Here is a 16,319-nt window from a genome sequence, read left to right as displayed (position 1 = left end):
TTTTAGTGGACTTACCATTACTAGTTAAGTATTATTAAATAAAGATAAATGACCAATGTGAGCTTACATGCAAGTATTGTTAAGCTCCTAGGCTTATCACGTGCACTTGATGCACTAAAAGGGGTTCCCTAAGCTAAAGCTGATGGTGATGGCCCAATAGATAAAGTCGATGGCTTGTCTTTGGGCATTATTCAGGAAGTCTTGATCACTATTGATCCAGTCCTCGAAGAGATGGAGGAGATGCTGGTTAACTAAGTGTCTTTGTTTGTCTGGGATGAAGAAGTCTTCTCCAACATCTGGAAAAACACCCCCTTGTATTAGCTCCGGATTATATCTAATAGTGTCTAAAAGTATCTAAAAGTGTTAATAGTATCTAAAAGTGTCTAATTTCCTAATTGGGAGCAACACATTGTGAGCATTGGATTGGTTTCTAATTTCATGATATTAGCACTAATTCTATACTTAGAAGTCTTTAATTATTAGTAGGAAATAGTACGTACTACTACTCTATCAGTGAGAAGGTAAAGATGTGGCACATTCTATACTATTTTAGCATATTACTCTCCTTCATATATGCCTATACTATTATCTTGTAGCTCTTTTGCTGACTTTCCAGCTGCCTTTACAAGGGATATAGAAAGAGAGAAATATGCATTGATGCCCCCAGCCACTTTGTTGGCAGCTTGGCAGCTGCCACAAGAGGCTATGAAGACCTAGGTACCTTGTCCTTGCACACAAGATCATTAAAGTTGTCATTGTTAGCCAATGCCTGCTACTGGTCATTATAGGACACAACATGTGGGTTGGACTTAGGGATATGCTATATGCAGCCTTATAGACCTTGTCTATTAGTATAGTGGCTAATACTGTCTTGTGCAGCACACAATTACTATCACTATTGATATTACAATTTTTAGCACTATTTATATTGTTTATTGCCTTTTTATACAGAAGATGCTCAAACTTGGTGTTTTCCTCTAGCTATTAGGCTGTGGAAAAGACAGTCATATTGGTATGTGGTGCCAGAATAATATATTTGCCTGCCATATAGGAAATATATGCATTAAGCATATTAAGATTACTTCCAATAATCTTGTGCTTATTTATATATAGGCATGCCATACATATACTCTTGTCCCCACCCTCTACCTTACTAATGGCTATTTGGAAAACCCCTCTCTCTTATTGGATCTTGATTATTCATAATCATGTTTTTGATCAAATTTGCAAATTCAGGTAGCATTGTCTATATAGTAGAGTCCCATTGAATATTACACTCAATCATAGTTTTACACATTCTCAGTCCAAATTGTATAAGTGCCATAATTTATTTTTATCCTATATAAAGTGTATTATTTATTTTCCATTGGTTTATTATCTTTTTAGCTGGTGTTTAAACTAAATCCTAAAAGACCTGACTTTTTAGGTATTTATTGACCTATTTATTTATAAGATAGAGGAAAGATAAATGTTGAATAAAATCAGAGATGTTAAGGTTGCCTATATTATGTCTACTTATTTAGATTACCAAGTTTATATCTTAGATCTTGTGGCTTAGTGGCTTAGAGCATCTGTCCCAGATGCTTGCATATATGAGGTTGTTGGTTCAATTCTGGCAGAAGGCAAGTTTGTTATAAGGTATATTCTGTGTTTAGGTATTGAACTAGTGCTCTAATAGATATGACTCTATAAGAAGGCTATGAGAACTGTGATGCTTGATTTATTATGATTATTCCGAAATTTCAAGTTATAATGAATCCTAATAATTCCTAATTTAGGAAAATTATGTCTGATTAGAATAGGTTTAGAGGGGAGGTAAGCTAAAAATGTCTAATCCTAATTGTTCTTAATTATGCACAAATAGAACTAATCAGAGCTTAATACAAAGGGGTGGTTTTCCAGATGTAGGTGGCTACTCCAGCATATACTCATCCAGTGACTGAGTATTTGGTAGTGGTATTGATCCTTGTTATGTCTGGGTGGATAATCAGAGTGGTGGTTCCTGATCCTGTTATTTCTTGGTTAATAGCTTGGTTAATTCTTGTTGCTATGACTGTTCTGTGATGTCATTTTTCTAGTATCTATTGAGCCACCTCAGCTAATGATTGGAGAGTAGGTTGTTCCAGGATTTGTTAGGGCAGGGAATAAAGAGCTTGTTCAAGTGTTAAGCTGCTAAGCTTATCATGTGTACTTGATGCACTAAAAGGGGTTCCCTGGGCTAACTGTGATGGCCCAACAAATAAAGACTATTGCACATCTTTGGGCTTGTACTAGGAAATCTTGATTACTATCAATCCAATTCTCAAATAGATGTAGGAGGTGTTAGTTGATGATAGGACAATATTCATCAGATACCAGGAGATCCTCAGATGGATTCCAACAGATAACTTCTGATGGATTCCAATCGATGACTTCTGATGGATTCCAACAGATGACTTGATAGGCAGTGAGTCCTTGACAGGTTGAGGGCAGCAGAGGATGATAAGAGTTGTGAGGCAAATCCAGTGCATTGTCAGACTAAGTATAGTTTTACAGATCTAGCAGAGTTTGCAAAGCATGGGCTGAAGGGGCCAGACACTGGGTACAGTGCAGAGATTGAGATGTATACAAAGTGAACAAGCTGATCTTTAAAGAAGCTCAGCTCTCCTATTTATAGTACAAGCTATGTAGAGCTGGACAGAGACATGGTCCATGCTTCTGAATGCTAAGTAAACTAAATGATCAGGATCTGTAATCTGCAGTCATAGTTTTACCTCCGCAGCTCCTTGATATAACCATATATAATAAGTATATCAAATGTCTGTCTACAGCAATATCAAATAGAACTCAATCACAATCAACATCAGTAATCCACATCGAGGATGAGGGAAGGATGAGTCATAGTATCGTAAGTGTTCACATGTCAGCATGTAAATGGTGTACAGTCCAAGTCCAAGTTATGTGCAAAGCTCATGACCATGTTCTGAGTCACGTGCCTTTTCTTCTGCCCACGTGCAGAGCACATGTTAGGATGTGGTCCTAACAATATGCTTGGTCAAGGTAAAAGATCCTTAAGATAGCTAAATATTTGGATATGATGTGCCTTTATGATCTTTACAAGTTTTTATTATTCTGCTATCAGTAAATCACAAGGAGAAAGTGTAGAAGAGGAGATACAAATCCCTTATTATTATATCTAGTGAATTTATAGAAGAGATAGTGTGCAAGAGATGGCTATTGATAATTTAAAGCCATCTATGGTGCACCATGACAGTGTTTGTAGAGCCAAGCCTAGTACTAGAAGCAAAAAGCAAACACTAAGCCATAGAATATGAAGTATAATATAAAATAGTTTATGGCAACAATTGTTTTTATGTGCAATAAGTTGCCATTGACTAGTTGGAGGGTACCGTAGAGCTTTAGAAAGTTAGCTGGCACTATGTTGGCCATTCATCTTTATTATAGACTACATCATGTATGAAATATTTAGGTTAGTTCAAACTACCTTGTCCAACTTAACTTCTAGCCCACACCTTTATATAGAGACTATGTCAGAATATTGCTCTAGGGAAATACCACCTAGTAGTACTCTGCCACATCTCAACTTCCTTATCCAACTATTAGGAGGGTGACAAATGAGATAAGGCTGCCACTAGCTAAAGAATTGGCTATCCAATGATAAGACTTATAGGATTGAGACTAGGTAGTTGTTATGAAACGCTTCACCTATGCTCACCTACTTTTCTCACCTTCTTGATAAGGACTCGTAGGACCTTTCTCCCAACCATACCTCGTGTTCCTGTTCCACTGATACTTGGTCCGTGCATCTGCTTGTACATATTTATGGATACTGCGGCGCAGTGTGGAAGCCCTAGGCTATCCACTTCTGTCCAATCTAAGGACTGCTGTTCACACAGTCTCCTCTGATTCTAAGGCATTAGTCTGATCAGTCCTTTGACTTCTCCCATCATCACTTGTGGCCTAGGATCTCCTCGTCCCGAACAGCCGTTCATGACATCTGGATAGCCTCTCTTCATAAAAATCCTACTCCACCTTTTCTTTGCAGCAGAACACCGGCTAGTTACATACGGCACTAGGCAGTCCCAAAAGACAAGCGTCCGTCGACCATAATAGTTACTATACACTTCGAGCGAATGATTGGACGATTCCACTTTAGTGTGGGTCGTTTCAGGTTGTAGAATACTTCTATCTGGTAATCAACCCAGTGGAGGTACGACCGAAACAATTGCACTCAACGTTACGTACGGTACTATACCAGAAAGCAGAAATACTATACCCGGCTAGGAAGAGCTGCTGTTGCCTTGACCCTTGAACCTTGATCAGGTCGAGACTAGCGCGGGCTCTTTGATCCAACAAGACAACTTCCCAAGGTTCAGGAAGAAGCGTAGGGCGAGTTCCACACGGAACCGACTACTTGAAACACTCCGACACATTCGTCTATTTCGAACAACCTATCAGAAGAACATCCAAGGGAAACTGGGTTTACGTAGGAGGACAGAATAGCGGAAGAACAGTTGACGCCCTGCTAGTACCCTGGGAAGACAGGAAGGCACCCCTCAGAACCGTAGATTCCCCCACCCAAACAAGACCCACTCTGTCACCAGTCGACATCCCCAAAGAAGACATCAAAGAAACCCCAATTCCTGCGGGAGTATTGACCCCGGTCGACGAAGAAGACCCGGAACCTATAGCAGGACCGAGTCAACCAAACCCAAACCCAAACCCACAACCAAACCCTTTACCAGCCGCAGGAACCACAGACGACGAGGATGAAATGTCAGACAAAGGAAACAAGCCGAAAGATTTCGATGGCACGAGGTCGAAATATAGAGAATGGATCTATGAATGTCACATGTACATTCTCACCAACCCGACCAAATATGACACCGATAAGGATAAAACCCTAATGGTGTTATCATATATGAGAGAAGGGACGGCGTCACTCTTCGCCCAGAAGTACTACTTCGACAGGGAACTTCGAGAATACAAGGCAACGGAGACAAGAAAAACATGGGGAACGTTCAAGGAATTCTTAAAGAAGTTAGCCGCTGCATTCAAAGATGAAAGTCTCAAACAGAAGGCGAGACAAAAATTATTCACAATGAGAATGGGAAAACGATCAGCGGATGAATTTGTCACGGACTACCTCATGACGGCAGGAGAAAGCGGATTCGATCTCGAATCCACCGTTGACTATTTCCGCCGAGCCATACACCCGGAAATTCTCAAACAAATCTACAGACTCCCTGATATGCCAACAACCATGGACGATTGGGTAAAATACACCCGAAGGTTCGATAACCAGTGGAGGGAGCTGCAAAGCATAAAAAGCTCCGTACCCTCCACCGTTGTTTGATCCAACAACCGTTTCCGCTACAACTCCTCCAACGCTCCATCATCCATGAACAACTCAGTCATCCCCATGGCCATAGATTCAGTCCGAACAACCCTCACGGACGAAGAACGCAACCGCCTCAGGATGGAGGGTGGGTGCTTTTACTGCCGTCAAAAAGGACATATGGCAAACCAATGCCCTGCCAGGGGTTCGTCTAGGATACATGAAGGGTCAGCTGGATATGTTCAACAGGGTAGTAGAACGGTGGGGAACCGCTCGGCTCAGGCCGGCAGCAGGATGGGAGGCGGAGGAGGCGGCTATGGCCGAACGTTCTCGACAGGAACTTCAAGCGGTACTCAGGGAAGCGCTACGACGCAAGGTAGAGGCGTGGCGACGACTAACCCGTTCCGAGCCCGACTCGCAGCTTGCCAGGCCCATGCACCCGGACCGGATGCGCCTGTACGTGAGATGGAGCTTGAGATCAGCCGAGAAGAAATCCAGAAAGTTATAGGAAAGATGAGATGGGACGAGCAAGAAGCACTCCTTCAGGAGCTGAATGAGATGAGCAAGCGGAAGGAATCGGATTTTTAAATAGGCCTACGGCTCCGGTGTACCGTAGACCTGCTCCAGACTCTCCTGTAAAAACAATCATACGGCTTACCAAATCCAATCAGAAATCGTCTATGAGGATAAACGTGCACCTGAAACATAAGGAGGGAACCACCAAAGCCCGAGTACTAATTGACTCAGGAGCAGAAGGACTTCTCATCGATAGACAATTCTGCCTGAACAACAATATAGCAATGCAGAAAATCGATAAACCCATCCCTGTGTTTAACGTGGACGGAACAGCCAATGATGGAGGAAAAATCACCGACAAAGCCTGCCTGCTCATGAGAATAATGAATGAAGAAGGTGATTACCACGACGAACGATGCGAACTATTAGCTGCCAACCTAGGAGGAGAAAACGTAATCCTAGGAACGGATTGGTTGCATGAACACAACCCACAAATTAACTGGGTAAAGAACAGTCTTACGTTCTCAAACTGCGCCACCACGTGTCTAGTCAGCCGACCTAAATTCACCATACAGGCACTAGCGCCCACCCAGCACAGAAAAAACAGAACAGTTGGGTATTCCAGGATAGAAGACGATTTGGAAGAAGACGAAGTCGAGGACACCTTCTTTTCCGAATTCTACGAAGAATGGTATTACCAAAATCCACTAGAAGTACATCCCCTCAAAGCAGTTCACATTGGTTCCATCGGAAATAAATCACAACAACTGGCAGAAAAAGCGAACAAAATGAAAACGGAACGACCTATTGAAGAAATAGTCCCAGCATATGTTCTTAAACGATTTGCCAAAATTTTCAGCCAGGAAGCGTCACAATGACTCCCGGAACATTCACAATGGGATCATAAAATCGATATGAAACCAGGATGGGAGCCAACAGGATGTAAGCTGTATCCCCTAACAGAAGAAGAAGAAGACCAGCTTCACGAAATGCTTCAAGAACATTTGAAACGAGGAACCATTAGAATATCCAAATCCCCGCAGGCATCACCCTTCTTCTTCGTAAAAAAGAAGGAAGGTAGCTTACGGCCGGTTCAAGACTATCGGAAGTTGAACGAATAGACGATAAAAAACAAATACCCACTACCCCTAATTGACGACGTAATAAGAACCATCGCCAAATCAAAGGCAAGGATCTTTTCTAAGTTTGACGTAAAATGGGGGTACAACAACATCCGCATAGCGAAAGGCGACAAATGGAAAACAGCCTTCATGACCAAATTCGGCTTATTCGAATGCCTCGTGATGTTCTTCGGTCTCTGCAATTCACCCGCCACCTTCCAAACTATGATGAACATCATCTTCCATGACCTCATTGTTGCGCAGGTCCTTGCGGTCTACATGGATGACATCCTGGTGTTTACAAAAACCATTGAAGAGCACAGGCGCGTAACAACCCAAGTCATGCAGATACTCTTGGACAATGATTTATTCCTAAAACCTTCCAAATGCACCTTTGAAGCGGACACAGTTGAATACCTTGGGTTTATTATCTCTGCGGATCACATATCTATGGACCCGGTAAAGGTCGAGGGAATCGCCGCCTGGCCAACCCCGAAGAACCTGAAAGAAGTACAATCCTTCCTCGGTTTTGGAAACTTCTATCAGAGATTCATCGGAGACATCGCTACCATAGCCCGACCTCTCAACGACCTCACAAAAAAGGATGTACCCTTTGAATGGACCCACGAGAGAAACGAGGCATTTGAACAGCTAAAGCACTGCTTCACATCTACTCCCATCCTTGTTTACCCAGACGGCAATCGCCCATTCCGCCTTGAAACCGATGCGTTGGACTTTGCTTCTGGTGCCATCTTATCACAAGAAACGCCAAATGACGGATGGCACCCTGTCGCTTACCTGTCCAAGTCCTTCAATGCAGCCAAGCAGAATTACGATATCTTCAATAAGGAGCTACTTGCCGTCATACACGCCCTCGATCACTGGCGCGTGTACCTCGAAGGCGCACGACACCCGTTCGAGATCTGGTCCGACCACAAGAACCTGCTGTACTTCTCTACCGCAAGAACCCTCTCCCGTCGCCAAGCACGTTGGTCACTTTTCCTATCCCGCTTCGACTTCACCCTCATCCACAAACCCGGCATTACTCACCGACCCAATGCTTTGTCCAGGCGTCCAGACCTAAAAGAGGGGGTAAAATATGACAACAAAAACCAGGTATTACTACAACCCCAAATGTTCGTCAAAAGCGCAACGGGACGAGGAACAGTCGAAATGCTCGACAGCCAGCTAAGATGAAAGTTAAAAGAAGTCACGGCTAAAGATAAAGAAGTAACGGACGCAATGGAACTTATCAAAACGTCCGGACCTAGAGCACTCTCAAAAGGCTTACAAGAGTGGAATTACGAAGACGATCTCATCTGGCACAGAGGGAAAATATATGTCCCACCAAACGACGAACTTAAAAGACAAATCACAAAAATATATCACGATTCACTAGCAACTGGACATCCAGGGAGATGGAAAACCTACATCCTAGTGTCAGATAACTTCTGGTGGCCAGGAATGTCCACATTCATAAAAGAGTATATAACAGGATGCGCAACATGTCAAAATACCAAAAACATTACACACCCCACACGCACTCCGCTCATTCCAAACGAAATACCAGAAGGACCCTGGCAAACAGTCACGATGGACTTCATCACAGATCTTCCCCAAGTTGGACCGTATAACGCCATTCACGTGACAGTAGACAGAAGCACCAAAGGTGTTGTTTACACCCCATGTGATAAAACCATAGACGCCAAAGGAACTGCCGATCTCTACATGAAGAACATCTGGAAACGATACGGACTTCCAAGGAAGATTATATCTGACAGAGGTCCACAATTTGCGGCCAGATTCACGAAGGAACTATGGAGGAAACTAGGAGTAACGACAGCATTATCAACTGCCTACCACCCAGAAACAGATGGAGAAACAGAAAGAATCAATCAAGAACTAGAACAGTACCTACGGGCATTCTGCAACTACGAACAAACTAATTGGCCTGAACTATTGCCATATGCGGAATTTGCACACAACGTCAGGGAACATTCAGCGACTCACTAATCGCCATTTGAACTCATGTATGGCTATAATCCAACTTTTACACCTCCAATTACACCGAGATCTGACATTCCAGGCGTAGAACAAAGGTTGGAAAGGTTGGAACAATTACGACACGAAACGAAGGCCAGCCTGGAAGTAGCGGCTGAACTGATGAGAAGAAAGACAGCCGAAAACGAAGTCAAATTAGAAGTAGGACAGAAAGTTTGGCTATCGGGAAAAAACATCACAACCACACACCCGAAAGACAAACTAGCCCCGAAATTGCATGGACCATTCGAAATAGAAAGCAAACCAGGACCGGTGATGTACAAACTAAAACTCCCGCCAACGTGGAGAATACACCCCGTATTCCACGCCCCATTAATATTACCCTATCAAGAAACAGCCGCTCACGGCCCCAACTTTGAACAACCGCCACCTGACCTCATAGACAGACAGGAGGAATACGAAGTCGAAGAAATTCTTGACAAGAGGAAACAAGGATGCGGGTATCAATACCTAGTACACTGGAAAGGATACTCAAGCTCCGCGGATGAATGGGTCACGAGAGCAAACCTAGGGAATGCTAAAGAACTTTTGGAAGCATATGACACGTGACATCATAACTTACCGCTACGGGCAGCCCTCGCAAACATCGGACAAACAAAGTCAGAAACATATAAAAACCCAAATTCAATCATTACAATTCCCTCATCCCTTCAATCACTCATTCACCCTCCCAGCGAACATGTCTTCCAACGAATCCATCTACCTCTCTTCTGAAGACACTCTCGTCGAACGACCCTACGAAGAAACACCCTCCACTGAACCCTCCATTCCTTCAACCCCCGAGATGTCCATAGTAGAAGAATGATCCGTACCGTGGGACACAGACAAAGAACAAGCAGCGCGGTGATGAGCATGCACCCGCGCTAGGGTCCGAGGGAGGTATTCAGGAAGCTTTGGGGAGATACCGAACAGTGCTAGACAAGTACTGAAGACACCGACTTTTACCGAACACGGTCGGTCCCCACCCGACCAACGACAAGCCACCGAAGGACGATTCGGCAGCACTTGGGTCAGTTCGCCCACACTTCACGTACTTACCATGACCGCACAGGAGTGTTACAATAGGTGTGTACGAGATCGGAGCTAGTATTCCGTATCGGCCGATGTCCTCCGTGAGTCGGTCGGTCCTTATCGCTTATCTTCCCGACTTCCGCATGGTCGGTCAAACGCGATCTTGCACCATTGCTTGGCCACCCTGGTCGTACGATACCTCTCCTTTATTTTTCATTGGTTCTCCAACGCCTGTTCCTGCTACCTACACTCGGGCGACGGATCCCGAACGTTCGGGATTTCAACATCACTGATTACCTTTTACCTTATCACCTTCGGAACCCATATGGACATCTCACCTACCTTCTTATCTTCTCTGATCACTAAGGCTTGGTGCCCATTCGACATCTACTCTCATTTCAGGTTCGATATTTTACTTAGGGGCGCTGTTTACTATAAAAACCTACATACAACTCTGGAATAAACCAGCTTTCGCACCCCACAGTTCAGAGCTCATTCGCACTCATCTCAACCATCGAAATCGTCTTCGTCGACTTCCGAAAACTTGTCATCCTCGTCGTTCGGCCTCATTCACGTTCGTACTCGCCTCTTCGCTCATACCCCCCATCCTCCCTCGTATATTGTCAGAGTCCCGTGTGGCTCTTAAAGCACGTAGTTGTCGGTCGCGACACTACCTTCTCGTTACCGACTGCATCGCCGACACGACCGACCGAACGTTCGGTCGGTGTTCGGCGCAGTCCCAAAACTGCTTGGGCGCTAAAATCTCACACTCCCCGATTGCTTCTCAGTACGCCTTCAATTTCTAAAGTCATCACTTACAATTCCTTGTGTATCAGATACTAGCTCCAGCACCCCTGCATTAGAGGTTGTTTTAGTGTTGTGCTCGGCACTTAGAGCTACCTCTAGCGTATCAGCGGGAAGCGGAAGAAGGGTTTAGCGAGTATCTGGAAGGACTGGATGAGGACGAACGACGACAAGACGAGATGATCAGACTACTCACGGAGGACTTCGACAGACCTTCACCTTCCCGCTCTCCCTCTCCACTACCCCTTGTCCGCACACAAAGCGAGGGGATCATATTCCCCAATAGAGAAACGTACCTGACGACTCCCGTCGCTTACATGATGGGGCTTATTGAAGGCACACCGAACACCGAATTTGTGTCGGGACCAACACGACCGGAGGTACGAAGAGCATTAGAGATCTTAGAAGAGGAAAGGAGTTTTGTCCGACATGCACAATGAGCCTTACAGATCAGAGAGGGAATGCTCATCGCCCGCATTAATGCAGGCGAGAGGAAGCTCATAGGTCTAGACCGGACAACACCTCTTCAGGACACCTTTCATCCCGCCGACGACATCACCCCTGTTACCGAATATCACATGCCGACCACGGCTGTGGTATCTCGTGCCTCGTCTTCGGCCTCAAATGAAGCACCACTTCGCCCAATGCCGGGGGCTTATCCCACGGAACGCGGCAGAGGAAGGGACATCTATAGGTTCGCACAACTATCGCCTCACTACCACATCATACCCGCATGACTGGGCTTAATCCGCCCTTCTACCCAAACTCGACCTCCCCTTCCCTTCGTCGAGTATGACTCCAGTGAGTCCGACACCCAGCCCATCGTCCTCCGTCCTTGAGGTGCTTGAAGAATGAGACGCTGACGTCCGGTACGACGTAAAACTGCCGGGGCAGACGACGGTTCGAATCCGTTGGGCTGGTACCCACTGCCATGATGAGACGAGGGACTCGGCTCTAGAACGCAGTCCCCGCATGGTTGGTAACGAGGTGGGGTATCGTGACGTCCGTACTCAAGGGCTATCGCGTCACAACTCGACTGTGGGCAGCGAGAATCTGTGCCCTAAGTATTATTTTGTATGACTCAGATTACACGCATTGCTTATGTTTTTCCTGGACTTTTACTTACCGTCTCTGGCACTGACGGCCTAGAGGGGGGGGTAATGTTATGAAATGCTTCACCTATGCTCACCTACTTTTCTCACCTTCTTGATAAGGACTCGTAGGACCTTTCTCCCGACCATACCTCACGTTCCTGTTCCACTGATACTTGGTCCGTGCATCTGCTTGTACATATTTATGGATACTGCGGCGCAGTGTAGAAGCCCTAGGCTATCCACTTCTGTCCAATCTAAGGACTGCTGTTCACACAGTCTCCTCTGATTCTAAGGCATTAGTCTGATCAGTCCTTTGACTTCTCCCATCATCACTTGTGGCCTAGGATCTCCTCGTCCCGAACAGCCGTTCGTGACAGTAGTTCAATACATACTATTCAACAAACTTTATTAATTCTATACCCCAAGCTTAGCAATCTGTTTAAAGCACCTGTCATATATTATGGTTGAACAATGGGTCAACTATATAAGTATACCAAGGAAAATAGCTTTGGCAATCCACCACCTATTGACTAGTGGGAATTCCTTCTAGAAAAGGATATTTTCAACAATGATTTTTTAGACAATATATATGCTGACTAGATCTAATACATGGATAATGCTTTAATCTATCTCATAAGTAAACTGGGTATTAAGGAGATCCTCAATACTCCCAAGCTTGAGATTATTATCACAAACATAGATAATGGCAGGTTTCTCTTATTGTATACAAATTACAGTTTTAGACATACACCTCTAGTAGAGGCAATCAAAAAGTTATGTGTTATGCTGGGCAAAGAGCAGGGTCTAATGTAGTATCTGGATAGGACCAATTAGTATTAGAAGCCAACACCTACATCAGCAATACATTTAAAGCTGTACATTTATTTGTTTTTTGTCTAATGTTACCATCACTGAATTTTGAGTAGTAAACCCATTGGCATGTCAAAAAAGAGGCCTCTTCCAAAATAAAGCAGCATGAAAGTTCATCTTTGGTGCTTACCAAACTTTTGAAGTAGCAGTTCAATCTTCTAGCTGTCAATTTTTATAGATGTTCAGTGTCCATATGCACCTATGACCCCACACAATTCTCTATAAGTGGATCTTCTAGTGACTTTGTGTCCATTAAATCTATGAGTACTAGATAGTCATGTTGATGGAATAGATTAGCAGTTCAAAAACCAGAAAATGAAGAACCTATACCATTCACATGTACATGTACCCCTCTACTCTACACAACCATTTTAACCTTTTACACCACTCATCTGAGCCCAATGACAGACTGTTGAAATGCCTATCCTTGTACTTTTGACTCTCCGCCCAAAAGAGACAGTAGTGCACCCTACAAATATGATAAAATCCTCGAGGCACCTTGTCTCACTCATGATTGATGCATGATCAAGGAAGAGTAATTGAGCATTCCAATGGCTTGCTCTATGAAACTCATGGGATGGCAATGGAACAAGGAACATTGTCAGAGTAATCTGTTTATACAGAGTTTATTGTCTCATTGTCAGTCATCCTCTCTACTTGGTGTGAACAGACTGATAACCATTTCCTTACATACAAAACAAGATCCTTGCAATATACATCATATTGAGCACTAGAGCCAATGGGATGGAAACCACCGGTGTGGGCTGTCCTTGCAACGGCTACAGCGATGGACCGACCATTCGTACCTAGTGGCTGTTCAAATGTCATTTTGTTTGATGCTGGCCACGTCTGGCACAATGGATCGGCGACCTGCAACGAAGCATATGAACACATTTCAAATCTAGTTGTATACAGTCTGGAGCAGCCTCGACTTGGACATCCTCTTCAAAGACCAACGTGCGAATGGTCTTCATCTCTCATTGAGGGTATGTGCTCTCATTGACAGAGCGTCGGAGAGTTGGACGATGGAACACCGTGAAACCCAGCGCAATCTTCACTGACTGTCCTTCAAAGTTGACAGCAATCTGATAGGCAGTAAACACTTATTGATATAATCAATTCTGCCCGAGATAAGCTGAGTACGACGACATCCAGATGGTACTGGCCTGGCCACGAGTATCACAAACCCGCCAAAGCCCTAAGGGCAACAAAGTCGGGTGAGCCAAAACCCGTCACCTTCGGTGTACGGTCAGCATGGTCAATGTCATCCAGAGGAATGAGGCTTACGGGATCCCACCCAGTGGTTGCTGGAAATCCGTTAGAGCTGCAGCCTGGATTGTTACCTAGATCCGAAAGAAATAAAGGTGAACTTTACCATACACTGAGATCGATGATGCTTACCAGACGTAATGTCATTAAAAGCGTCTGGACTTTTGTAAATCAAGGGGTTCAAGAATCCAAGAGGATTCTCGCCGGCAGCGATGAGCTGATCGTTGATGAGTGCAACGATGCTCGCAAAGATTGGGCTGGCGCAGCTCGTCCCAGCAACGTTGCCTGACTGACCCTCCCAGATGATCGTGACATTCTCAGCTGGGGCGGCAACGTCTGGGAACCCACGCGAGGTCGCATTGAAGAGGCCAGCGTTAGTGCTACCAAGGGTCTTCAAGTAGGCTGAGACGGCGTCGTCTTGATAGGACGGGCGGGGGAAGTAGTTGGAGAAGCCGCCTGAAGAAAGCGAAGCAGCGATCTCAGGGCTGATGCCCTGGGTGCCTCCGACGGAAGTGATGCTAGATTGAATTTGGTCAGTATAGATGAGAATGGAGGCTATGATATGACGGACTAAGGACAAGTTCCTGGAAACACCGGAACGAAGGTTGTACAAGTTGTATCCGGCTGACCACCGGAGACCCCTCCATCACCAGAAGAGAACAAGACAGAGACGCCTCTGGCACCCAATTGGGCATATGCTTGGCACAGTTTGCTAGCATTGGGTTAGATGATATGCTTATGTCGAAATGCTTGGACAGGAACTCACGTCGCAAGTCCAATCGGGATTTGGTTCTCGTTGAACCCATAAGAGGTAGTCAAGACCTATTCGGCTCAAAAATAACAAAGTGATTGAATTGCACATTCAGAAATCATACCTGAGGTGGTTTGGTTTGGTTAAGCAGGACATTGATCTCGTCCAAAAATCCGTTCAAATCATCTTGGGTCTGGTCGCCGACTGTTATGAATACGGTCGGAACGCCTGTCGCGACACCAACGGTGTATTGGATGTCTAGGTTCTGATGAAGGGAGATCGGGCTGGACTGCAAGGTTTCAGTTTAATAAGACGCTTACAGCCTCAAACCCAGGCTCTTCATCCTGAGAGTTTTCACCGCCGTCAATACTCAGAATGGAGTAGTTACTCGAGGATTCCAAATCCGGCCGATATGTCTGCAAGAACGACTGTTTGGGATAAATCGTCCATGAAGCGATATTGTCAATGATCGTAGTCTGAGTGGGTGACGCACTTGAAGATCGCTGTTGTTGGCATATTCAAAAAAGAAGGCCGACACGCCAAGCCTGTTAGATGACTGGGTTGCCGGAGCTGTGGGTATCCCATACTGAGCCTGCAAGCAGGCGGGCGTAACCTGCGTCTCGCAAGACGCTGGCACAGTATTCGAGGTGGAGTCAATAAACGCCGCTGGGTTGACCTTTACAGTAGGTATTCTGACAGGTGTGACAATGTTCTTCATGGGGAACCTGTAAACATCTCCGTCAGTTGCTTGAAATATGATAATCCCAATGCAATCAATTTACACGATGGTCGGATGCACAAAGCTCATATGATCTTGCAAGGCGATAGGTATCGAATACGAAAGAGTGCGTATGGCTTGCTTTCCGGTGTCCAGGTGAGTAAATGTCGAGAAGTCGGCATCAAGAAGTTTATTGGCTTGTTCGACTGTCATGCTAACAGAGATCCAGTCTCCAGCAGGGGATACTTTCGTCGATGTGAGACCGTTCGACGATAGCCATCCATCGACCGCCAAGACCGTTTCTGCTGTGGGTGCAACGAATTTTTCGACCTGCGACGATATATTTAGATGGAATGCCACATCGGTCGTTTAGTGGTCATTACCTCCTCCTTGGACAGATGTCTCCTATATTGTGCGCTACTAGGTGTGCTGACATCGTAAAGGGCGTCTTCTAGGCCTTGGAAGTTGCTCTGCGCGAGCGCAAAGCGAAGATGGACCGTGTCATTGGGAGAGGCGGGGCCGCTGTTGGCGTATCCACTTGGGGGACTGTCACGGCGTTCGTGCACTCGCATGGCACGTGGGGCGAGCGACTTTGCATAGGAAAGAGCAAGAAGAGATGTTAACACGAAAGCAATGCGTCTCGCCATGTCGCAAACGGCAGACGACAGAGGTATCTGATGGTTGAGTCGACGGGCCAGCGTTTATAAGGAAATCAAGCAAGTGCTTACCCGAAAGACAAATAACAATTGCTCAAAGGCCCAGGGTC

General features: G+C 45.1%; 3 protein-coding genes across 3 annotated transcripts; 1 reads left to right on the top strand and 2 right to left on the bottom strand.

Moving 5' to 3' along the window:
- Window positions 1-4,774: 4,774 nt before the first annotated feature.
- On the top strand, window positions 4,775-5,356 carry HETIRDRAFT_107831 (uncharacterized protein; the record flags this gene model as incomplete). The annotated part of the gene is made up of 1 exon (XM_009551932.1): window positions 4,775-5,356. One exon carries the CDS (start codon window positions 4,775-4,777, stop codon window positions 5,354-5,356), a length of 582 nt encoding a protein of 193 aa, XP_009550227.1.
- Window positions 5,357-7,347: 1,991 nt separating this feature from the next.
- On the bottom strand, window positions 7,348-7,620 carry HETIRDRAFT_325025 (uncharacterized protein; the record flags this gene model as incomplete). Its single annotated transcript, XM_009551931.1, has 1 exon — window positions 7,348-7,620. A coding segment is annotated over one exon (273 nt), but the record flags the coding sequence as incomplete, so codon positions are not given.
- Window positions 7,621-13,994: 6,374 nt separating this feature from the next.
- On the bottom strand, window positions 13,995-16,200 carry HETIRDRAFT_107829 (serine protease S53; the record flags this gene model as incomplete). Its single annotated transcript, XM_009551930.1, has 10 exons — window positions 13,995-14,051; window positions 14,103-14,158; window positions 14,217-14,602; window positions 14,656-14,796; window positions 14,851-14,906; window positions 14,960-15,100; window positions 15,156-15,263; window positions 15,329-15,560; window positions 15,618-15,883; window positions 15,937-16,200. 10 exons carry the CDS (start codon window positions 16,198-16,200, stop codon window positions 13,995-13,997), a joined length of 1,707 nt encoding a protein of 568 aa, XP_009550225.1.
- Window positions 16,201-16,319: the final 119 nt, after the last annotated feature.

Source organism: Heterobasidion irregulare (assembly GCF_000320585.1).
Source record: "Heterobasidion irregulare TC 32-1 unplaced genomic scaffold scaffold_09, whole genome shotgun sequence".
Taxonomy (NCBI): Eukaryota; Fungi; Basidiomycota; class Agaricomycetes; order Russulales; family Bondarzewiaceae; genus Heterobasidion; species Heterobasidion irregulare.
The sequence above is the reverse complement of the archived record's forward strand: the minus strand, read 5'-3'. Positions and strand labels throughout refer to the sequence as shown.